The 24818-nt window shown below is 49.1% G+C and overlaps 1 protein-coding gene across 1 annotated transcript in view; it reads right to left on the reverse strand.

Moving 5' to 3' along the window:
* Positions 1 to 24818, reverse strand: part of PLEKHG4B (pleckstrin homology and RhoGEF domain containing G4B) — a 103072-nt gene that overhangs the window by 15545 nt on the left and 62709 nt on the right. Inside the window, exon 15 of the mRNA XM_054991717.1 lies at positions 538 to 790. Coding sequence (XP_054847692.1) covers positions 538 to 790 — 253 coding nt within the window. The remainder of the gene's footprint in view (positions 1 to 537; positions 791 to 24818) is intronic.

A 24818-nucleotide genomic window follows, 5' to 3' on the forward strand; every position in this document is an offset into this window, starting at 1 on the left:
TCTTGCAGGGGCCACCCTGAGAATGAGCAAGTTCAGCAATGGCCCATACACGCCTTCTCTGTGGCGCTGCCGCCCTGTGGAATGCCCAGCTTAAGAAAGTCAGGGAGGCACCCACGCGCCAGTCATTTCACAAACTGCATAAAACAGATTGTTCAAGGGGGCCTTTTTATAAAGGAAATAGGCCTACATCGTAACAGACTGGCCCAGGAAAATGCACCACATTTCTACTGACCTAAGACCATAATCCGCACTGTTTAAACCTAAAGGAAATCAAATCAATGTCTGCACAACCAAACAAGAAGAACTAATGTAAAGGGGGGGTGGGGTGGGGTTTGACCTGGAACGGATTACAGGGAGCTGTTCCTATGGAGGAAAGAGTCCATTACGAAGCAGAATTGGATGATCCTTTGTACAAACATGCTGCAGAGATGTAATAGAATGTGACAGTTGAGTAAGAAGAACGGAAAGTTATATGTTGTGGTCAGTACCAAGAATCTCACAGTAATATTCCATTCCATTTAGGAAAATTAGACTTACGTGTCTGAGAAAAGAGTGACTGACCCGCAGTGGGTAATCAGTACAACGTTCCAGCTCTTTCAGAAAATAATGACAATGGAAATCATAGAGTTTTTCCAGATTCCCAAAGATGATGTTTCTTTTCCCTCTCAAGTCCTGAGGTAAGTCGATCCTTTCCATTTCTGGAAAATAACTGATGATAATATATCCTAAGGATCTGACATATTCCCTTTCGGTTGTGATCATCTCATCCATTATATGGTGCACTTTGCTACTGAAAGAGACAGAAAAACTGGATGGAACACAAACAAGATGAGACCGAATTAGCAGTCACCTGAGAAGCAAAGTTCTTGACTTACTACCACAGCATGACTTCTGTGAACCAAACATCCTGACAGATTAAAGCATACATGTGATTGACTCCCAGACCCAAATGTGAATTGACAAAGACCCTTTTAGAAAACAGAAATTCATGGATCTTCATTGGCAAACTACTCAGCTCAGAAAACATTTGTCCCTCTTTGGACATGCAAGGATTCCCTTGAATCACCCTTCGTCCTTGCTTGAGAAGCTGCCCATGGGAGAGACCTTGGTGGGCAGGCCTTTTCCAGAGGGGCCAGCAAAGGGCTCTTGGCCTGCACAGTGCCACCACCCTCACTTGGTATGGAGCACCCATGAGGCCACACGAGACAATTCTTGCTCAGTATGTCACCTTCCCCAGATTCAGGGGGCCCACTAAAGGTGCCTTGCCTGTGGAGCCCCCAACTCTAGAGCTGGCACCATGGAGACCGGTTTGTGTGGCTGCTTGCTAAAAGGTTATTGCAGAGTTAATCTTATAGGTGTGACTCTACTGCAGTTTGCCATCATTGTAGCAAACCTGTATCTCGCATCTTTTACATTCTTGTTTGAGAAATTAGTTCCCACCCCCCCACCCCTGCCCCATGATGACAGCAAATATTCACTGGTTAGTAAGCAGGGTTAGTAAGCACAGTCAACAGAAGCTGAATAAGAACAATACGCAGCCAGGAAGACAAAATACGTTTGAAATGTATAGTACAGAAAAGATTCCTATTACAGCTGCAGTCGTGACCTTTCATGTGTTTACATTCTGGTGGAAAACAGAAGGACATTCCCAAGATGATGTACAGCTGCTTTCTCAGGAGTTTTCCCTAAACAAAACAATCCCCAACAAACACGGAACTCCTACTGGCAAAGGGACTGAAAAAGCCAAAGGCAAACAGAATTATTGGAAGAGTTGTGAGGGTTGGATCCAAAGAGATACTTTAAGCCACAGGACTTGGCGTATCTAGGATTTTTGACTCTATTCTCCTCACCTTTTGAATACCATACCCCACGGCCACACCACAAACTGCTTTTATGTATATGCACGTGAACATGTACATGTGCCCTTCTGTGGGTACAGAAGGAAAAGCTCCCATTCAAGGAAGTCCAAAGTCTCCTTTGATATGGAGAGGTAGTTGCATAACTCTTTGGATTAAAACCTTGTATAAAAAGCTTAGATAAAAAAACCCACATGATTTCAACCACTTTTGCAGAAATGAAAGTGTATGGCTGCCTGACCTTCTTTAGGGGTGGGAGATTCCCCACCCCACAACTGCTGGCCCCTCCAGCACTCACCAGATGGCAGCGGGAGAAATGTGGGGAGCCTGGTCAGAGCACATGGCAAAATGGCTTCTGATGACGTCACTTCCAGTTCAAGCTAGAAGTGGCCGGGTGTCAGGGGGCCCAATTATTCGGGAATCAGCCCCAAACACAGCAAAAATACTAGGAATTCGCCCTGCTGAAACCTCCTTGCTTCTGGTTTGAGCTGCAAGTGACATCATCAGATGCTCCGCAGAGCACGCATGCACTTCGAGCAGGACAGAAGAGGAGGCGCCCCAACTGCCCGGCATCTGCACCCTGGTTTCAAAGCAGGGGGCCTGGCAATCCTGCGAGAGACTACAGATTTATGCCTTCGGCCACAAATGAACATTTTTCTTAGGACCAAACTAAACAAGATGTTGGGAGTTCCATGAATGGAGATACTTTTTGCCCCAACTTGGAAACATATGTGCGGCCCATTGATTCATGTGAGTCTCCCCAGTGGGGCAAACAGGGACTCACAAGGGTTGCTTCAGGTCAGGAAAATGGTGTACATTAAGCCTCCTCTCCTTGAAGCCCTCATCCAAACTGGCGCCCAAGTGCTTGACAATGTAAGTTTCAGCTGGAACTTCCCAGGGCACCTCTACTTGATGGGACTTGGCAACCAGCACATCATTTAGTAATGTCCTGGAAAGAGAGACACCCAGATTCTCCAAGAGCCTCTCCCTAATTATCACAAGCGCATTAATTTATCTCCTAGATAATACTAGAGCACCCTCTCACACCGTTTGGGAGTGACTTTCAGAAGCCATGCCAAAGTATGTGTGTATGTGTGGTACCAAGTCAGAGTTGACTTATGGTGACCCCTGGTGGGGTTTTTGTGGCAAGAAACGATCAGAGGGGGCAACCTTGGTGTTCGTTGGAGGTCTCCCTAACCAAGGCCGACCCTGCTTAGCTTCCGAGATCTGACAAGATTGGGCTCACCTGGGCTATCCAGGTCAGGGCACGCCAAAGTATACATTAGGTTTTGTTCCATTTACAGTTCACAGAGGCCTCTCCCTGGCATCCACTTTGGGAAGAAAAAGAGTCTAGCCTCCCACCAGAAGCCTGTGCTTTCTTCTCTTCTAGATAAATAAATTTGCTGCTTGGCTACTAGAGGGCAACCAACGTGAAACATGTAACAGACTGGCTACACCAGGAATCCAGGATTGGTGGCTCTCAACTTCTCAGTAGAGAACCACTAATCTATTTCTTCTCCACCCAGTCATGTGCAATTTCTGTACCATCATTATTTATTTATTTTATTTGACTTATATCCCGCCCTCCCCACAAATGGGCTCACATCATGCATCTAACCAGAGTGCCTGGTTGAAAAAACAACATAGATCAGCTCAGTATGACAGAAGTGGCAAAGTAAACTGGCTTCCAAGCATGAAAACGCATTTGGAGATGCAGCCGTCCAAGGCTCCTAATTTTATCTCTAAGGCTTCCTCTAAACTTTTCTTCTCTGTCTACAATAGACACAATAAACAACTTTAAAAATAGTAGAAATGTTTATGGGTCCCTAACGAAAACAGGAAAAGTTTAATCTCATACATCTAGGGCATCAAATCTCAAACCATTCCCTTCAATAAATTTGTCACTATGAGGAAATGCTGAACAGAACGGATTTACAGAATGGTAGATAAATGGGATGCAACAGAAATAGAGAGGTCTTTTTGAAATTCAAGAATGTCCCAGCTGCTTCTTGGATTTTATATTTTTAGTCTCCTTAACTCAGGTTGAAGGACATCTTTAGGAAACAGACTTGATTCTAAGAACATTCCTACTTGGATAACTGTTGCGGGGTCGTTTGTGCCCAAGGGAAGATAATAAATAGCACAGGGCCAAAATAGATGTTTGGCAGCAGGCTCAGATCTCTGATGAACATTTCAGAAATGGTGCAGGGAGCGTGGAGCAATTTGGAGTGGAGAGAGGGGAAAGCTTCCCATGCCGCCTTCTCTTCTGCTCTGCTCTGCTCTGCCCTGCCCATGGTTTCCAGAAGCATATTTGCTATGGCTTGGAGAACTGGATGCTGGGAGTGAGTTTTGAGAGAAAGCAGCAGGTGCGTCACCTCTGAATGTTGGGATCTGCACTGCTGGGGTCAAACTTGAATGGCGCTATTTGGAACTGTGCTGCTCAAATATGCTCAAAATATATCGGGACCCAGAAATTTGGTTCAAGAAAACCATAAATGGACTGTGCCAACTGAGACTATATGAAGCTTTTAAAAGTGGCTTTAAACTATACCACTCCATCAGAAGAAAAGGCTCTCTAGCTATGCTCACAATGCAAATGTAAGAACAATGCAAGAACTCCATTTCTCACAGGCAATTCCATGATGATTAAGTTTCTCTGGGTAAAATGGAAGGGAAATATGCATAGAATACCCATAGAATGGCCTTTCCTTCAGGGACAGGGCAGATCAGAACCTGATGGGCAACAGAAAGTATTTTGCCCAGGCAGAAGAGCATGTACCTTCTTGCTTGGACAGTGGGCGGAGATTCAATTTTTGGTTTGCTATAAGAAAGAAACCTGATGAGGTTGTTCCTCTTAATTAAGTGGCTTCAGGTAATGCAAGAGTTGGGTGGTGACTTCAGGAAGCTTCTGACCCTCAAGAAGCCTTTATCAAGGGGTGGCAGGACGGACAATGGTGCTCCCTTGCAAAGTTACACCTTTTCAGTCATTTCTGAGAATGACAAGTTTCAGACAGTTGCAATGACCCGAGAAGCAGAGGAGAAATCATCATCGATGAGGGAATGAGTGATGGCTACCACAATGAAAGAACTGTTCCCCAAGCAGTTCCTGCTGTGCTCATTCTTCTACATTTGGTTGACACGAGCACTTAGACACCCACTTGCAGCCACAAGCACCTTTGCTTTCTGCTTAAGAGAAAACTCTTCTGTTCCACTAGATCAAAGCATTCTGTGGCACTCAAAAAGTTTGCACTTTTCTTTTTCAACACAACTCATGCTTTCTGTTGTCAGAGGAAGAATTCACTATCAACAATTTATTCAAAAGATGATGTTGGTGGTTTGTAGTTTGTGAAACTAATTTTGCAATTATAAAAACCTATCTGAAATTTTAAAATTCTCCAATTTTGTAGTTTATTAAGTCAGACAAGTCCTGCTTTGGAAGGCACTTTTTAAAATAAAAGGTAAACACCTCATTTGAAAATGTGAAGCAAGTCTGTGATTGTATTAAACCCTGCTGGACTGCACCATGCTAGAGGGGAGAAGGTTGCCATGCCACCAGTAGCCTGAAACAGTGGCACAAAATGCAGCAACGTGTCCATTGTCTCACAGCTGTGGCAGAGATTTCCACTAGCCCAGTGGTCATCAGCTCATGGGTCAGGATCCTCAAGTGGGTTGCAGAGCCTCACTGGCTGGGTTGCAATCCCTTTGGGGCCATTTTTCATTCCTTTCAAAAAAGTTAGTTACTGGTGCAAATGGGTAGAGTTCAAAGTCGTCATTTATCCTTGCTCTCTTTGCAAGCACACTGAGAGGAAGAGCAGGATGGCGAGGCCGGGTCACTCAGTGGTGGAGTGCCTTTTCAGAGCAAGCAGGTTCAGAGACTCTGGCTTCTTCTCTTCCTGTCAGATGTAACTTCCTGCCACGCGCTGCCGCTTTGGGTTCAAGGTGGGCCTCGGTCGGCAGAGGCCGAAGACTACTGCACTAATCTACGTGGCGTGTGACCACATCAATGGACAGTGTTTCTCTTTATGATTATAACTTATAATAATAACCTTGTACCACTCTTTGGACAGATTAGTGCCACACTCAGAGCAATGTACAAAGTCAGTGTCATTATTATCTCCACAAACAGAGAACCTGTGAGGTGTGTGCGGCTGAGAGAGGCTGTGACTAGCCCAAGGTCACCCAGCTGGCTTCAAGTGAAGGAGTGAGGAATCAAACCCAGTTCCCCAGATTAGAGCCCTGCTGCTCTTAACCCCTACACCAAACTAGATCTACACAGCAACTGATGTTTATTGTCCTCGTATGTGGTTACAATAAGACAGACCATTACAGTGCTGGTTAAGCTATGAAAACGGCAAACATTAGCCTTCCCCATCCTGCCTGCCAGTTGCCTGGTGGCTCAGATTATGTTACATGGAAATTTAAACACTTCTCTGAACAATGAAGTGTGCTAAGCTGGATCCTAAAATGTTACAGCAGACCAGTGATGTAACAGCCAAGCTTTCATTTCTATTTATCTTCAAAACAAAACAAAATCTTGTTCCTGTGAAAGAGCACTGCACTCAATGAAACTGCCTGCATAGTATTCACAAAATCTGCTGCAACTGGCCGACAGATAACAGCCAGGAATAGAATCATCTATCAGCTTCAGAGTAATAGAAAAGCATCCTTCACTCGAATGTCGCCATTCCCCAATTTAGTATGTTAGAGGAATCATTGGGGAGGCAAGCTCTGAAACTGGCTCGTGCAGATGTAGTGCCAACCTCTGAGCCAAGGAGCAGACTGAAGGACCCTGCACTACACTCTCTGGCAAAGGTGGCCCCCTCCTGGCTTTAACTTTTCCTTCCAGAAGCCATGGACTTAGACTGTGTTCTTTCCAAAAAGATCAGAGTACAGTAGGTTTGAAAAATGAGCATCTTAAGGACAGAGATAAGCTGGAAACAAGACCATTATAGCACGACGTCATGTAGAAGCACCCATGAAAGCACTCTTCTTCAGAAGCCAGCATGGAGGAAAACATCCACATGGAAGCAGGCTATGGCTCCTTTTCAATTGGGGTGTGGTGATCAGGCTGCCAGAGACAGCGCAAGAGGAATAGGAATGTACTACGGAGAAGGGAGAAGCCGAAGGGACCCATGGCCCATCGGGAGCATTACTTAACCAGTGGTAAAAAATTGTGAGCTTTTCTCATGTCACTCAGTCAAGCCTTTCTTCCCCAGCTGCTGTGGGAAAATGTTATACATTCCAAATATTATCATCCCTGGGTGGGAGGGGAATATCTCTGATTGAGATCTAATGTGTTGTAATTTAAGCAGAGTGGGACTGTTTGGCTGCAGTCCTACATACATTTTGGTTGCTTAAGTTGACAACCATGGGATTTGAGTCTGAATGCGCCAATAAAGACATTTTTATTTTGGATTTGGGATGTCATCTATTTTGGCACAGCTAATTTTTTGTGACTGTTATTATTCTTTTGTTTCCTTTATGCCATTTGTACATGAATGTTGGAAAATGCTATCAAGTCGCAGGTGACTTATGGTGACGCCATAGGTTTTTCCAAGTAAGGGATATTCAGAGGTGATTTGCCATTGCCTTCCTCTGTGTGCTGGTCCTGGACTTCTTTGGTGGTCCCCCATCCAAGTACTAATCAGGGTGGACCCTACTTAGCTTTCCAGATCTGATGAGACTGGGCTGGTCTGGCCCATCCAGGTCAGAGCCATTTATCCACTCCACACCTTTTAAACACCATTTCTGCTCAGGATGCTGTAGGAATGCTTTGCTAGCGGAGTTGCTTTACTCCAGTGAGGGGACTTCCCCTGATGCAAAATGCTCAGAAAGAGCTCCAACCTACTGATGGTGAGTTAACATTAATGGGAAATTTCAGCGTGAGAAAAAAGAAACTAAAACAAACATAGACTCTCAGATTTATTTTTCACAAGGGAGAAACAAAATTGAAATGGGGGCTGTTACAACCAAGGTTTTTGAAATTTTGAAAGGTTTTTGAAATTCATTCTTGTGCCTTGATTTAAGCAACTAATCTGGGGATAGGATTTCAGCCTTTCATTTAGTAGCAGTGATATAAAATAATTCAAATACTACTGTGCCTACTTTTTGTGAAGTGCAGTCAAGATAATCCCCTCACATTAAAACTAGCTTTTTTTGCAACGGCAGCAATACCACCCCATCTGATTTCAAACCACGTCTTTTTGTGGCTAAATAAAAGCGTCACTGTTTATGTTTTATCTTTGCACACTCAATTTCTGAATCTTTTGTTTTCGTTAACAGAGTAATACAAAGACTCATGCCCTGGTTCGGCAAGAACCTTCTAGTAGATAGCTGCCTCTTTCCCCCCAGCACAAAACACGTCTTCTCACTCTGAACGTTGACCTTGTGCTAAGCACGTCTCATATTACTGTTCTCCTTAGAAGACTGCTGCTACGGGAGGAGGGTAATTGTTTTCCACCCCCACTCCACACATATATTTGGAGTTGTATAGAAGATCATGTAGGGTTACTTGATCAAGTATTAGAGAAGGCAATGTATAACCTCTAACAAGGACAGAAAAATGTATTTTGAGATGGTAGTGCTTGAGTAGACATAGGAAGAACTCATGATGTGCCTCACAGTGATGTCACAAATGTCACATATAAAACTGGGTTGCACTCATCCGTAACTGTTGTTCACCGTACTTCTGTGCAGGCACACACTGAGACTGCACACATGCAGGTCAGCCTTGGAGAAGATTTCCAGAGCTTTCTAGAAAACTAGGAGCACCCCTCCTCCCTTTGGCGCTTTCCTACCAAAATCATCACATGGCCAGGAGGAGGGGTGCTATTTCCTCAGTTCTCTCCATGCTGCTGTTGGAGCCCCCACCCCCACCCCAGAAACTAAGATTCCAGAGAGTTCAAAGAGAGGGATGTGTGCCTGCGTAGAAGACCATTCAATGAACAACAGCTACAGGTAAGCGCAACCCTGTTTTCATCTTTGTGGCTTCTGTGCAGTCCCACATTGGGAGAGTAGCAAGCTCACTTAATGAAGGAGGTGGGAGTGAAGTTCTCCAGGTAAGAGACTAAGGAGGACCATCTCTGCAACAGACGCTTAGCATCTCACTGACATTCATCCAAAGAAGCAGGAAGCACGCTAAAAACTGTCCCTGCCAAAATACAAGCAGGAATGCAGCGAGGAAAAAACAGAGCTCTGGTGGGGACAGCCATGCTAGGTAAAGGGTATCGAACGGCCATGCACTCAAGGGAGAGTGTGATAGCCTTTGCTGACCCACAAATGGCAGTGATGGGACGTGATAGGATACTGCCAGGTCTCTCTTGGAGCTTGAATGACTAATACAACCGATAGTGTTGTGAGACATGAGGGCTGAAAGTCAACCCCTGGTAGGGAATCCTGGCCAGGGCATTGGACACATTAACATTGTGGAACTCTATGAATGGGGGCGACATAGGTCAGAAACCCACAATGTTCTCATTCCACAGGTGGCAGTGCTGTACACTAAAAATGAAGAAGCAGGCAAGTGCAAAAAATTAACAAGGGGTTACATCCATATTTTAAATGTCTTTGGAGATCCAGTAAAGAACAGGAAAACATAGTGTTTGAGTTCCAAACATAGTCAACAGCACAAGAAGAAGGGTCCAAGTCCTGCTATAGCCTCAGCAGAGACTCTTACCACTTAAGAGGTGTAAGATACGGTAGTCAAGGAGCAGAAACTGCCACTCAGAAAAAAACCTCAGACTACTGCTATAGTGCAGGAAAAGTAGCTGATCAAAACTGCCAAAAACATAGCAGATCCACACCAGAATAATGAAGCAAGTGTGATGGGGCCAACAAAAGGACAGACAGTATGCACCATCAATGAACCATGTGCTGCTAGCAGAGCAATCTGTGCAGCAAAAAAAGAGCCAGGGGATAAACCATTAAAAGATATTATTTTGCCAGTGGATTAGCAAGGGCATCCCCCAATGACAGGGGTCCCTGGAAGCAAAGGAGCAAACAAAAGGGCAGGCCATGGACCGTCACAGTGTGTGGCAAGGCCAAATAGCCCTGCCTCCAGTGTATGCACATCTTCTTCTGTATATGCAGGACTTGGTGCCAGTTAGTTGAGGAAATATTATTGCAATACATTAAAATGACATGGAAAATTTACAGTAAAACAAAGACAAAGAAAAGTAAGATATATGTAGTACGATAGGTGAATGTAGTACTATGAAAAAGTCATTCAGTAGACCAGGAGCCACCTCGACTCCTGGAGGCACACGCTCACAACAGGGTCCCCATGCAGCAGGGGCAGCCCTGAGATGGCACTAACTCTCAGAGTCACAGCACCACAAGAGTTCCCTGGGAAGAACAGAGCACTGAAAGCATGAGAAAGATGCACACATGCTCTGTCTAGGAAAGAAGAAACCAAATTCGTGTATCCCATGAAGTGTGAAGACGACATCTGCTAAGGGGATACATACAAGTATATATAAGAACACAGAAATACAATTCTGGGAGTGAAAGGGCAAGGTGGAGGGCGAACCAAGACGAGCAGCACAGGCACAGAGGGGCGGGGGATGGCAGGATTGGTTGGGGTGGTGGGGAAGGAGCTATAAGAGGGCAGCTCCCAAGGACGCCGGGGAGGAGAAGGCTGGAGCAACTGGAGGCAAGGAGAGAGAGAGGGAAGAGCGAAGCCAGAGCCCAGCGGGGTAGCGAAGGTGGACGACGGGTGCCTTAAACCCCCACCTCCTACCCGCATCTGAGGCAGAGGGAGCAGCCCTTCACTGGACCCGTCACGGTGGAGGGTGGGAGCAGCGTGGGGGGCGGAGCTGGTGCTCACAACGTGGTGGAGAATGTGGGCACTAACCCCGTGGTGAGCCGCCCCCTCCCGTGCATCCCCGCGCCCTCTGGCTGAACCAGCTCCCAGCCCTTGCTGCGGCCACCTACTCTCCAGGTAGACCCAGCCCGACCCTCCGTCACCGCCCCGCCGGAGAAGCTGACAATGGACCTGATGCAGCTCAAGCAATGGCTCGCCGAGCACCAGGGCGAGCTGTTGCGGGAGGTGGTGCAGCAGAACCGAGAGGCCCAGGCCACCCTGGCTCAGCAGCAGCGGGAGACCCAGGCGGCCCTTGTGAGGGACCTCCGGTAGGCTATCGAGGCCGGAAGAGCCCCTGTGAACCCTGGGGGCGATGCTCCCAGGCCGGGGGTCCGGCCCCCGCCCTTCCACCTGGCCAAGCTAGGCCCTGAAGACGACGTGGACGCCTACTTAAGACGCCATTGAGCGCACCACAGAGGCGGCCCAGTGGCCCAGGGGGCAGCGGGCCTTCATAGTGGGTCCCTACCTGACCAGTGGGGCACTGGCGGCCCTCAAGGCCCTCACCAAGGAGGAAAGCGCAGACTACGACCGGCTGAAGGCAGCCATTCTCAACCGATATGAGATCACGCCCGAGACGTACCGCCAGAAGTTCCGGAGCCTGGTCTACCATCGGGCCGAGTGACCTCGCACCTTGGTGGCCACCCTGAAGGACACGGCATACCGCTGGCTGCAGCCGAGCACGCCGGAGGCCAAGTGTGTCGCCGACCTGGTGGTAATGGAGCAGCTCCTACAGGTCATTCCGCCCCGCGCCCACGCCTGGGTGGTGTGCAGCTGACCCACGGGCTTGAAGGCGGCGACAACCCTCTGGGAGAATTTCATGGCGGCCAGAGAGACAGGGGCCAAGGAGGACGGGCCCGTGTGGGGCCGTGGCCGCCAGGACCCGGGTCGTCCTGGCCCGACCGAGGGAGCGCGCCCACCAGTCCGCAAGCCCCGCCCCCAGGGATGGTCCGGCCGCACAGCAAAGGAGAGGCTGCGGCGCCCGGCAAGGAGGACCCTGGGTGGGAGCCCTTCTTCACGTGCAGGAAGTGGGGCCATTGGAAGAAAGACTGTCCGCTCATGGAATACGACTTCGGCTGGGACACCACCATGCAGGTCACGTCTCGGGCCCCTCGACCGCCCCCTCTCATAGCCATGGTTACCATCGCAGGATGGAGGCTGATGACCTTGCTGGATAGTGGGAGCTCTATCTCTATGGTCCACTCCCACCTGCTGCCCGCAGATCTCCCCGTCGTGCGGCAAGCGGTCATAGCTTGCTTCCACAACCATGTGGAGGAATGTCCCGTCGTCAGAGTGCTGGTAGAGTACGCCGGGCACACCCAGCTAACCGACCTTGCCCGCGTCCGGGCACTGCCCTTCCCCGTCCTCCTGGGCTGAGACGCCGCGCACTTCTGGGGAGCTCTGCGCCTATGGGTCCGGGACCCCCCAGCTCCGGCCCACGACCAACGTGCCGGGCGGAGACACAAATGCCCCAGACCTGCAGGTTGAGTGGGAGGTGGACCCACAGTTCACCGGAGAACAGGCTACAGACGCTTCATTGGAGCACCTGCACAAGAACGTGGCGGTGAGTGAAGGGGTCATGCTCGACGCCAGGTGGGCCTGCCGCTGGCCCCGGGTCGTCCAGGAGAGGGGGCTGTGGTATCGGCTGGTGCGAGGCCAGACCGGGGAGGTGTGCCAACTGCTGGTACCGGTGGCCTACCGGAGCCAGGTGTTGGAAGAGGCCCACAACCACCCGTGGGCCCGCCATCAGGGCACCCAGAAGACGGCTGTACATTCCAGGAGGGTGACCGGGTCCTCGTGAACCGCCGAGTGACGGGACCAGGGCCAGGGGACCCCTGGCAGGGGCCCTTCCCAGTGACGTGAGTCCTGGGGCCCCTGTCATACGAAGTGCAGTGTGGGCCCCTTCGCCGGCACCACAAGCGGCTCCACGTAAATGACCTGAAGGCATGGCAGGAGAGCCCGGTTGCCGGACGGTGCAGGTTGTCCGAGGAGCCGCTAGAACTCCCGGAGGGCGAGCTGCCCTGGCGCCTTGAAGAGGGGTCCGCCGAGCTGCCTCTACTCAACACCAACCTCATGGAAAAGCAACGCCAGCAGGTCCTCGGGGTGGTGCAGCGCCACCCCAGCATGTTCTCTCAACGGCCGCGGCGCACAGCAGTACTGACGCACAGGATTGACACCCCCCTGGGGGCAGTGACCCGGGCCCCCTGGCGGCCCCTGCCCCAGAAGTGCTGGGAGGTGGTGGCGAAGGAGGTCCAGGACATGTTGCAGCTCGGCATCATCGAACCCTCCCGGAGCGTGTGGCGAAGTCCCACTGTCCTGGTGCCTAAGCCTGATGGGTCAGTCAGGTGGACTACCGCCAAGTGAATGCTCTGGCCAAGTTCAACGCCTACCCTATGCCCCGGGCAGACGTCTTGATAGATCAGCTAGGCACCGCCCAATTTATCTCAGCGCTGGACCTTACGAAGGGGTATTGGCAAGTCCCCATGGCCCCGGAGGACAAGGAGAAGACGGCCTTTGCAACCCCCCAAGGGCTCTACCAGTTCAGAGTAATGCCCTTCAGCTTGCGCGGGGCGGCTGCGACGTTCCAGCGGCTGGTTGATCAGGTCCTGGCCCACTGCCAGCCATTTGCACACACTTACATTGACGACATCATCGTCTTCAGCGCCGACTGGCCTTCCCACCTGGATCAAGTCTTCCAAGCCTTGTCGGACGCTGGACTGAGAGCCAACCCCAGGAAGAGCCGCCTCGGCTTCCGTGAGCTCACGTACTTGGGGTACCGGGTGGGATGGGGGACCCTCCGCCCGGTCCCCGACAAGGTAACCACCCTGGAGCAGACCCCAAGGCCCTGCACCAAGCAACAGAAGAGACGGTTCTTGGGCCTCGTGGGTTATTACGGCAAATTCATCCCCCATTTCGCCACTCGGGCCAGCCCACTGTCCGACTGTTTGAAGAAGGACCAGCTGTCCCACATCTGGTGGACGTCCGAGCGGGAGGAGGCCTTCGAGTCGCTACGGACGGCCCTGTCACAGGCCCACGTGCTCCATAACCCAGACTTCATGCAGCCATTCGTAGTGCACACCGATGCCTCGGCCGTGGGGCTTGGGGCCATCCTGTCCCAGGAAGTGGAAGGGCAGGAGTGGCCGGTCCTCTTCATAAGTCGCAAGCTGCAGCCGGCTGAGACCCGTTATGCCACCGTGGAGAAAGAGGCCCTGATTGCTGAAATTGCTGCCACCTGTCTCTTCAGGGTACTAGTACTAAGTCCCGTATCTAGACCATCTTGTAGGAAGAGCAGTATTTGCTTAACAGATGCAGTCAACGGATCCCGTCCTCTTTTCTTACACCAATTCTCGAACACTTGCCATGTCCTATTGTAACTCTTATTCGTGGAGTCCTTCCTTGATGCTAGCATCGTGACAATCACTTTCTCTGAGTATCCTATCTCTCTGAGCTGACTGCGGTCAAGCTCCAGGCTGTCAATCGTAGAGACTCTGGACTTCGATGTAGCACTTCCCCTTGCATCAATAGATTCCTCTTGTATGGAAGTCTCCATGGTTCCGTGCGTGACAGTCTCATCAGCTCCTGAAACCACGGTCTTCGGGGCCAAAAAGGAGCTATCATTATTATCTCCGCCTTCTGTTCCACCACTTTCTGTAGTACTCTGTGTACGATCCGTATCGGTGGGAAGGCATACATTAGTCCCCCTGGGCCAGTCTTCGCTTAGAGCGTCTGTGCCTGTCGCCAGTTTTTCCCTTTGTCTTGAAAAGAACTTTGGAACTTGTCTGTTCTGTGCGGTTGCAAAGAGGTCGACCTCTGGGTGACCAAACCTCTGGCACAGTTGTGAGAACACCTTTTTGTCCAGCTGCCATTCCGACTGGCTCATCTTGTTCCTGCTCAGCCAGTCTGCCAGAGTATTCTGTTGACCTGCCACATGGATTGCTCGTATGGATTCCAGATGTCTTTCCGCCCAAAGGAAGATTTCCTCTGCTTCCCTGTTCAGGGTTTTGCACTTGCTTCCCCCTTGTCTGTTTATATAGGCTTTCGCCGTCACGTTGTCTGTTTGCACTAGAACGTGCTTTCCTCTCAGGCTGTCCTGAAAGTGAATGAGACAATTCTTTATCGCCCGCAACTCCAGGAAATTTATACTGTGGCACCTCTCCTGTTGGTTCCAGTCTTCTTGAGCCACGTCCTCTCTCAGGTGGGATCCCCAGCCCGATAGGCTCGCATCTGTGGTCAATACGATCCTCTTTGGGTCCCTGAGGGGGGACCCTGGGGAGAATCTGTCCATCTTTGTCCACCAATTCAGTTCCCTGGATAAGGTCTGTGGAATCTCTACTGTCTTGTCCCGTTTTTGCATTATGATCCTCTGGTATGGCTGCAGAAAACGTTGTAACAGTCGTGTGTGGAACCTGGACCACTGAAGAATGTCCTGGCAAGAAACCATCATCCCCTGTAGCTTTGCCAGTTCCATTATTTCCGCTCTCCGTTCCGATTGGATAAGGCTTATCAAGGAAGTAATCTTCTGTTGTCTCTCTGGCGACACAAAAGCCCTGTTCCGGACAGTGTCCACGGTCACTCCCAGATGAACCATCTTCTGCGACGGAACGAGAAGGCTCTTCTGTTGGTTTAAGACAAAACCGTGTTTTTCCAGGCAGTCTATGGTCTTTGTCACTGCCTGCTGGGCCAGATCCAGGGACGGGGCTTTTATTAGGATATCGTCCAGATAGGGCGACAGGGCTACTCCTTGAACTCTTAGGACAGCTACTAGTGTGACCAGCATTTTTGTGAATACCCTCGATGATGACTTTAGACCGAAGGGAAGGGCTCAGTATTGAAAGTGTCTGCCATCGTAGGTGAACCGCAGGTACTGTCTGTGAGATTGCCTTATAGGGATGTGTAAATAGGCCTCTGATAGATCTATGGAACCCAAGTAATCCCCCTGTTGAATGGCCTCCATGGTGAACTTCATGGTCTCCATCTTGAACTTTCTGGTCCTTATGTGGAGATTCAGCCACTTCAAATCCAGGATGGCCCTCACATCCCCATTCTTCTTCAGAACAATGAAGAAGATTGAGTATATGCCTTTCCCTTTGTGATATGCTGGTACTGGTTCTATGGCCCGTATTCTTAATAGGTGCTTGGTGGCCTGTTTTATTTTCAGGTGTGATGGGTTTCTGAAGACTTGGATAAAGCATCTTGTCGGTCTCGTTTCGAATTCCAAGGAGTAGCCCTTTGATACTGTGTCCAACACCCAATGGTCTGTCACTGACTCCATCCATTGGACCAAAAAATCCTGCAATCATCCCCCTATTTGTATTGTCGCCTGTTGATGTGGATAGTCATGCCTGGTTTCCTTTCTTTTGGGCCTTTGACTGGTAAGTTGATTTTTTAAAAGGAAAGGATCTGCCCTCATGCCTAGGCCTAGATTGCCAGTGGCTCTTAAAGGGCCTGTCTGTTCCTTGCCTTGAGTTCCTCCTGAGGTCCCGAAAGGAAAACTTGCTCTTAGGTCTCCGATCCTTTTTCTTTGATGGTAGCACTTTCTTCTTTTCTGGGTCCTCCACTAGGTATTTATCTAGTGCATCTCCAAAAAGCTTGGTACCCTCACTTTGTTACGTGCGGGAGGGTCAACGTCCCAGTTCCTCAGCCAGGTGTTTCGTCTTGCTGTGACGTTAAAACCCAGTGCCTGTTCTATTTTCTTGTCAGAAGGATCTTTTGGCATACCTTCTGCATCCATGGGTAAGACAGACGTGGTAGCCAGGCTGGTAACTGGGTCATCCACTGTAGGAAGCTTGATCTTTTTGGATGCATCAGGTGTCGGAGTGTAGAATTTGGTGAACACAGATTGGTACAATTTTAGTTTAGCCGGGTTATCCCATTCTACCTTAAGAATGTAATGGAAAACAGCTGGAAGTGGCACACCTGTCTGTTTGGGACTAATTTTGGGGAGTGCTCATTGTAGACCCTGAGGGTAGGACTGACCTGACTCCTCTTTGGTCATCTGAGTTATTTCTAGAGTCCTTAGAACCTTTGCCAGAAGCTTAGAATACACCTCTGGAGGAAAAAGCCTAGTTTGAATTTGGCCCACGTCTTCCTTCTCTTCCTCAGAGAGCTCCCCTTCCTCACTGTCTGAGGACTGATGGGATAAGTTTGATACCCACTGGGACTCCTCTGAGTCGCTGGAAACTCTGCCTTTTCCACCCTCCTCCTCTTTGGATTGCTGTGGGTGGTTGATTTTGCAGACTTTTTCCCTTTTGCAGAAACTAGTGACTGCTTGGGCTTCTGTTGAGGCACAGCTTGCCCTTTAAGCTCCTTCACAGCACTGGCAATTCCTTTTTCTATTTCAGATTTTAGCCATGCTAAGATGTTAGCTTTTGCCTCTTGGCCAGAGAGATCAGAGTCCTGGCTATCCTGCCTATCCCCCAGTGCAGAAGGCGTGGATATTGGTGATCCTGGGGATTCTATGCCACTAAGAGTTGTTTCAGGCACTTTAGGCTCTGATGGGCCTGCCTTTGCCGCCATTCCCGCCAAGCAAACTCTTCCCGCCTAAAAATGAAAGTGGTGGGGCGAGCGTTACAATGCGGTCAGGCTAAGACCCAGAGCAATCACCCCCCATTACGGAACGCACCCATTTAGGCTCTGATCAACTGGGGCAAGGATTCCCCCCCCCCTTCCATGGGAGGTTGATTTTACTCACCATCTCGGCACGTTTGGAGAGGCTGTTGCCGCTTCAGTGCTTAAGCTCTCCTCGATTTCGCGGCTGTTGCTGCGTTCGCGAGCGCACACACGTTCCCTTAAGCCTCTGCAGTAGCTGGGTCCTAGCTCTCTAGGAACGTCAGCTCTGCTGCTCGTTTGTGCGGCTCCTGCTGCTTCTTACTGACGGATTGAGGGTGGGGAAGGAACTCGTCCTTCCTTTTTCCCCGAACGAGCCTCGTGCCTGCTTGTCTTTTGATCTTCTTCCAGGATCGCTGCTCTGAAGAGTGAAAAGTCCATGTTCCTGCTGAGCAGGGCCAGAAAAAACTGCCGAGTCTGGGAGCCCCTCCCCCTTACAGGATCGCAAAAATTGGTCCGACCCTGTGCAAGAGAAGGAGGAGGAGCTACCATTGGTTACAACTGCCCCACTCTGAGACCACTGGAGAAAAGGGGATGTGGACATACATGGAACAGACAGAAAAATCTGCCTTCAGAAAGCACTGGGCTTAGAGGTGCAGGTTTATCATCTCTATTAAAACAGAAACAGCCCCAATAATTACACTGAAGTTTCCAGGCTGCTATGTCACTGTTAGCTGTATTCAATCCTGCCTCCAGGGACTGCACCTCAGAACCAAAGACCACCTGGGGGGAGGAGGGATTCCTTGAGTCAAGCAGGCACATTTCCAAAGGCCTTGAGAAAAAGCAGCCTCAGATCCCAGGCCTCTGTTAAGTTACACCTCCAGGTGTCTTCCCTCAGAGCCTGCACAGCCAAGGAGGAGGCCTTTATCCAGGCAGGCAGGCAGGCCGGCAGGCAAAGCCTTTGAGAAAAAGTTGGAACTGAGAGAGCAGGTGCCTTTAAACAGGCTGGCGTGCTGCTGCAGCCTTGGGGAAAGAGTAGTTGTGAGGAGGTTCTGACAGGCCACACCTCTGGATTTAACTTTAATCTGGACTTACCTTTAATCAGGCTGGTCTGAAGCCACAGCCTTAGAGAAGGAGCCCTTGTGAGGAGGCTCTGATGGACCACACCTCTGGACTTAGCCTTTGGCACTCAAGGGGGCCAGGGAGGGGGCAGGTGCCTTTAATCAGGCGGGCGTTTTCTTGAAGGAGCCTCTCTTGAGCCATAACGATAAAGGGAAATACAGAAACTTTTCTTTTTTAAATGCAGTTTTATTCTTCATTAGAATGTCTATGAAGAGTTAAAACTTTTAAAAAATTTATTCTCCTCAGTCTCATGGATAGGGTTGCCAGGTCCTTTATCCTCCCAAATTAGCCCCTGTGAAACGCGGGAGCATGCCTGCCACTGGGCATGATAATGTCAGTTCCAGAAGCGATGTCATAATGCCTGGCAGGAGCACATGTGCTGCACATTGGCCTGGAAGGGGTTTTTTGCCTTCCAGACGCTTTCCCTGAACCCTTTCCTACCTGGCTGCTCTACTCAAGGACGCGGTGAGGGAAAAGCAGAACAGCAATGAAGATCTTCTTTCTGTGGTGGCAAAAAGAGAACCAAGGGAATAGTGTCCCCCCTTCTGGTCACGTAATACTTTTTGGTGAGAAAACGTCAAAGGGAGAAGGGGTGCTCCTAGTCTTCTAGAAAGTCTTCTAGAAAGCTCTGGAAATCTTTTCTGTGTCTGGGCTGCATGTGTGCTCTGCACAGAAGTCATGAAAATGAACATACCACACCAGAATGCCCATCATCCCCTCAACAGCACACGCATCAATAGCTGCACTTGCTGGGAGAAAGAATCAGCTTCCCCATTAATGATGCTGGGACTATCAGGAATAATTCCAGCTCCACCTATGCTGCAAAACAGCCCTTGAAACCTGGTGGAATGCTGGGCTAGAGACAGTTGAAAATCTGTTGGAAAGGAGGGGAAGGTTTTGGAGCTGCTGGAGATTAGCTGCAAAGATATATCTGGCTGTTGATATCTGTTCTGATACAGAGCAGTCCTTCCTTATTTAACCACAATATATCTATAAGTTTTAAAATCATCAGTGTTCTATGTTGTAAAAAAAAATATTGTTTTTGTTTTAACCCTAGCTGCTTGAAATTGTCTGAGAGGAATTAAAACACACAGACACACAAACCACAGTCTTATCACAACCAATGGGCCAATATAATTAATCTAAATAGTGGCAGCGTATATTAGGGAGAGTAAACACTAAAGTCCCTTTCTCCAACTGCCCTGGTCAGTAACTAGGTGAGGGAAAGGAAATATAGGGAACTGGCTTTCTGTCTGGTGGGTCCTCTGGGAACAGGAGAGAGGGGACCCTGTATGGATTTGGGTCAGGGCTCTCTGCCTGAAAAATAGACAGCAATGCCTCAACTGCCCAAGAAGCACCAAGCCTGTGAAGGGAAGTTTAAGGTAGGTGACAGTGTCAAAGGAGGGGGGGGGGAGAATCACAGACATTGACTAACATAGGAAGTCCTTGAGCAACTTGTGGCAGCCCAACAGCACCTCCCCCACCCCAAAGCAAAATCACAGCAACTTAGATAGCCAGGATGCATGATGATAATGAGAACTGGCTTAAACTTTTGAAAACTAGAATGCTGTCATGGGATGCTTGCAGGTGGAGCTTTTTCTCTAGACAGCAGCATGCTGTCCACACAATGCAATGCTTCTCCCAAGCATGACTTAGGGCTGCTAGCTCCAAGTTGGGAAATTCCTGGAGATTCTGGGGGTACAGCCTGGAGAGGGAAGGGTTTGGGGAGGGGAGGAACCTCACTGGGGTATAATTCCATGGAGTCCACCCTCCAAAGCACCCATTTTCTCCAGGGGAACTGATCGCTGTGGCCTGGATATCAGTTGCAATTCTGGGAGATCTCCACCCACCACCTTGAGGTTGGCAACCCTACTTGTGGGTCTCTTTGGCTTCTCCTACTTTGAGGTGAATCAAAGAAAAACCTCCTTTGATCCAGCTCAAAAGAGGAACCATGGGATGATCAGTCTGGGGGAGAGGGCAGAGCTGAGAGCTGCTTCTAGATGGCAGAGTTAAGCTCTGTGTTTAGTCTTCCAGTTTTTTAACCCTTTGCTGCCCCCCCTCCCCCAAAATCTGGTGCAGCTTTGCTTGTCTCTTATTATGAATTGTTTTAAGGCCTCCGATTTTATGGGTCTGAGTGTGTGTGTGTTAAACTGTATTGTTAACTGCTCTGGTCAAAAGGCAGCCAACAAATTTACTGAATAAATGAATATAAAAACAGTGTTTCTTACCTGTAACTGTTGTTCATCTAGGTCTTCCATGCAGGCACACATGGGGAACTGCGCACCGCGCAGGCCTGCCGATACCGGAGATTGCCAAAGCTCAATAACACCAGGGGGCGCTCTCGCCTCTCTGCGCGCATGTGTGGCCGTTTTCCCGCCGAAACGGCTCCTAAGAGGCGAAGCGTCCCCCACATACCCTCAGTCCTCTTTCACCGCCGTACTGCAAGTAAAAATCAAGAGATTCAGCGGGGAAGGAGGGAGGATGTGTGTGCCTGCACGGAAGACCTAGATGAACAACAGTTACAGGTAAGAAACACTGTTTTTCATCTACGGTCTTCCTGTGCAGTCCCACATGGGAAGATTACAAAGCTTAACCACTGGGTGGAGGTTTCAAAAGATTTATTAGGAGTACTTACAATCTCCATTTCATATCAACCAACCATATATACATTTAATAATTTACTTACTTATTCATTCTTTTACAGAAACAACGACTGTAGAACAGCAGTGCCCACTGCCATCTCCTTTCTGTCCAAGATGTCAAGGGCATAGTGTTGTACAAACGTATCCGCAGAGGCCCACGTCACTGCTCTACAAATATCATGGAGAGGAACACCCTTCAGAAGGGCTGCTGACGACACCTGGGCTCTGGTAGACTGAGCATGTACTTCTAGGGGACAAGGTAGGTTAGCTGTCTTGTAGCATGTCAATATTGTCTGTACAACCCAACGAGAAATAGACTGGGAAGAAGCTTTCTTTCCCCTCTTATGCCCCGCAAAACACAAGAACAAGTTAGAATCTATACGAAAGGGTTTCATCCTGTCCAAGTAAAAAAGAATCACTCTCCTAACATCCAGTGAGTGTAAGGCTCTCTCTGCGCCAGATCTGCGCGAGGGAAAGAAAACTGGTAGAGTAATATCTTGAGACAGGTGAAAACTAGATACCACCTTAGGTAAGAAATCTATCTTGGTTCTGAGAACCACCTTTTCATTATGAATCTTTAAATATGGTGGTTCACAAGATAATGCTGCCAACTCTCTTACTCTTCTGGCTGAGGTGATAGCCACCAGAAAGGCCACCTTTAGAGTAAAAAAATGCAATGGGCACGAAGCCAGGGGCTCGAAGGGTTTAGTCATCAAACGTGATAAGACCAACGGCAACGACCACTGTGCAACAATGGCCCTCACAGGGGGAAAGAGGTTATTCAACCCTTTTAAAAATAACTTAGCTGTATAATGAGAGAACACTGATTTCCTGTCAATAGGGGGGTGAAAAGCAGAGATAGCCGCTAAGTATACTTTCACCGAGCTGTTAGCAAGTCCCAACTGCTTGATCTCCCACAAAAAATCGATAATTTCCGGAAGGGAAGACTGCAAAGAGCTAACCCCTTTTTGCCGACACCACTCCGTAAATTTATTCCACTTAAGTGTATACGACTGCCTAGTTGACAGTCGCCTGGCATTCTCCAAGACATGAGCTACTGCCGTGGAGAATGGGGACCCTGCCTGATTAGCCAAGCTGTCAATTTGTTTCCCAATGTTGTGGTGGAGGATCCCTAGATAGAAGGTCTGGGACCGCCAGAAACTCGAAGGATTGAACCTGAATTTGCAGGAGGGAGTGAAACCAAGGCTGACGGGGCCAGAACGGGGCCACCAAAATGACCGATGTCCTGTCCCGTTGTATCTTGCTGATGGTTCTGGCCAGAAGTGGGAATGGGGGAAAAGCGTAATACAGGTGACCCCACCACCCAAGTTGAAACGCCTCTCCAAGAGATTTTAGTCCGACTCCTCCTCTGGAGCAATAGTCTCGAGCCTTGAAATTCTCTTCCAACGCGAAGAGATCTATCTCGGGGAATCCCCACATGGCAAAGACAGAGAAGAGGTACTCCTCTCGGAGGGACCACTCGTGCTGGTCCCCCTGAAGCCTGCTCAAGTGATCTGCCAACGAGCTCTGCACCCTCGGGATGTGTACAGCTTGCAGCCACATCGAGTGCTCCTGGGCCCACTGCCACAGCTTCACCGCCTCGGTGCACAGGGACACCGATGCTGTTCCTCCCTGTTTGTTCACATAGAACATCGTGGATGGACTTGTTCTGGACGGCATCTGAAAAGGAAACCAGAGCATAAAAGATTGCTCTCAGCTCGAGTAAATTAATGTGCTCATTACGTTCATCATCTGACCAGACCCCATGGGCGTACGAACCCTCACAATAGGCCCCCCAACCCAAAAGGGAGGCATCTGAAGTAACCGTACTTTGCGGTTGTCTGTAACCAAACTCCACACCTTCAAAAAGGTTCGAATCGCTCAACCACCAGTCCAGGGAGTTCACCACCCTCCTGGGTACAGAGAGTTTCCTATTCTGGGAATCCCGTTCAGGAGAAAAAACAGAATTGAACCACATTTGTAGTGGTCTCATATAAAGTCTGGCCAAGGGCACTACAGCAGTTGTTGAGGCCATACACCCCAGTAGGCACTGCAGGAGTTTAGCTGGCTGAAAACGACACCTCTTCAATCTACCTATGAGAGTCTTAATTTTAAGCGCTCTCTCTCCAGGCAAAAATCCTGTGTTTCTGGAACCATCTAGTACTATCCCAATAAACTGGATTTTCTTAACAGGAGTCAACTGCGACTTCTTATGATTTACGAAGAGCCCCACCCTGAGACACACCTCTAAGGTTAGAGAAACCTGATTCGTAACCTGATCAGGAGAGGCTGCTACTAATAACCAATCATCCAGATATGGGAAGACGCAGCATCCCTGGAGCCTCAAATGGGCCACCACCACAGCCATGCATTTCGTGAAAACTCTCGGGGTAGATGCCAACCCGAAGGGCAGCACTCTGTATTGAAAAATACGGTCACCATATGTAAAACGGAGAAATTTTTTATGCTCCGGAAATATTGAAATATGAAAGTAAGCGTCTTTAGGACGGCAAACCAAGAGTTTGGAGGCAATAATGCCAAAATAACCTGTAGAGTGACCATCTTAAACTTTCAAACCCGCACTAATTTATTCAGGGCCCTCAGATCCAGGATGGGTCTTAAACCACCATCTTTTTTCTCTACCATGAACAGGTTAGAGTAAAAACCCCACAAATGTACGCGGGACCTCCTCAATAGCCCCTTTTTGCAACAATGTAGTGAGCTCAGCAAACACTTCATGTTTAGGTGGGTCAGAAGTAAAGACAGGGAGACGTAAATAAGGTTAACTCCACAAACTCTATTTTATAACCAACATCAACAATAGACAAAACCCAAACGTCCAAAGAAACAGAGTGCCATTCAGCCAAATAGGTGCTCAGTCTGACTCCGAAAAATGGGTCAGAGCCCTGTAATTGTCAAAAATTCTTTTGTGATTGTGGTTGGTCCTTCGGCTGCTGCTGGTGCGAGCCGGCCCGACCCCTCTGGTTCTGCCTACGCCGGTTATAGGATGGCTGAGGGTTTTGGTAGGTCCTACGGGACTGGTAGCCATACCCCTGATACAGCTGATAGTGCTGCTGACGATTCCGCTGGAAGGATCTGTGGTATGGTCTCGAAGATTGATATGGAGTTTGATGCAGTACTCCATACGATTTTGCTGTCAGTCTGTCCGTTCTCTTCTTAGAGAGGTATTCATCCGTCCTCTCCAAAAACAGTGTATCCCCTTCAAAAGGGAAGTCCTCAACTTTACTCCTCGTGTCCGGAGGAAGTGCCGTCGTACGCAACCATGCATAGCGACGTTAAGACTACAGCTGATAGCAGTGATCTAGCTGATGTGTCTGCTGCACTGCATTTATCTGATGATGGGAGAGCCTCGTAGCCTCCTCCTGAATCACACGAAGGAAGATCTTTTGGTCGTCAGGGAGTTTCGGAATAAATGCCGCAACCTTCTTCCAAAGCAGCAACTGGTAGACTGCCATCATAGACCTTCCTCCCCATCGCATCTATCCTTCTACTATCCTTGTTGACCGGAACAGACATTGTCCCCTGCTTGGGCCTCGTCTGCATCTCCTCGGTGACCAACAAAGAAGGAGGGGGATGAATGGAAAGAAACGGATGGGCATCATCCTTAAGACGGTACAAATTTTCCACCTTACAGTTAGTCGCAGGGGTGGACGCTGGTTTTTGGTACAGGCCTTTCCAAAGGTCAGCAAAGCCATCGATAAGAGGGAAGGCCACCGTCAGGGTGGAGCCCGAGTAAATATGTTGGAGGATTTTGTCCGTGAACTTGGACTCCGT

Source organism: Eublepharis macularius, chromosome 11 (assembly GCF_028583425.1).
Source record: "Eublepharis macularius isolate TG4126 chromosome 11, MPM_Emac_v1.0, whole genome shotgun sequence".
Classification (NCBI taxonomy): domain Eukaryota; kingdom Metazoa; phylum Chordata; class Lepidosauria; order Squamata; family Eublepharidae; genus Eublepharis; species Eublepharis macularius.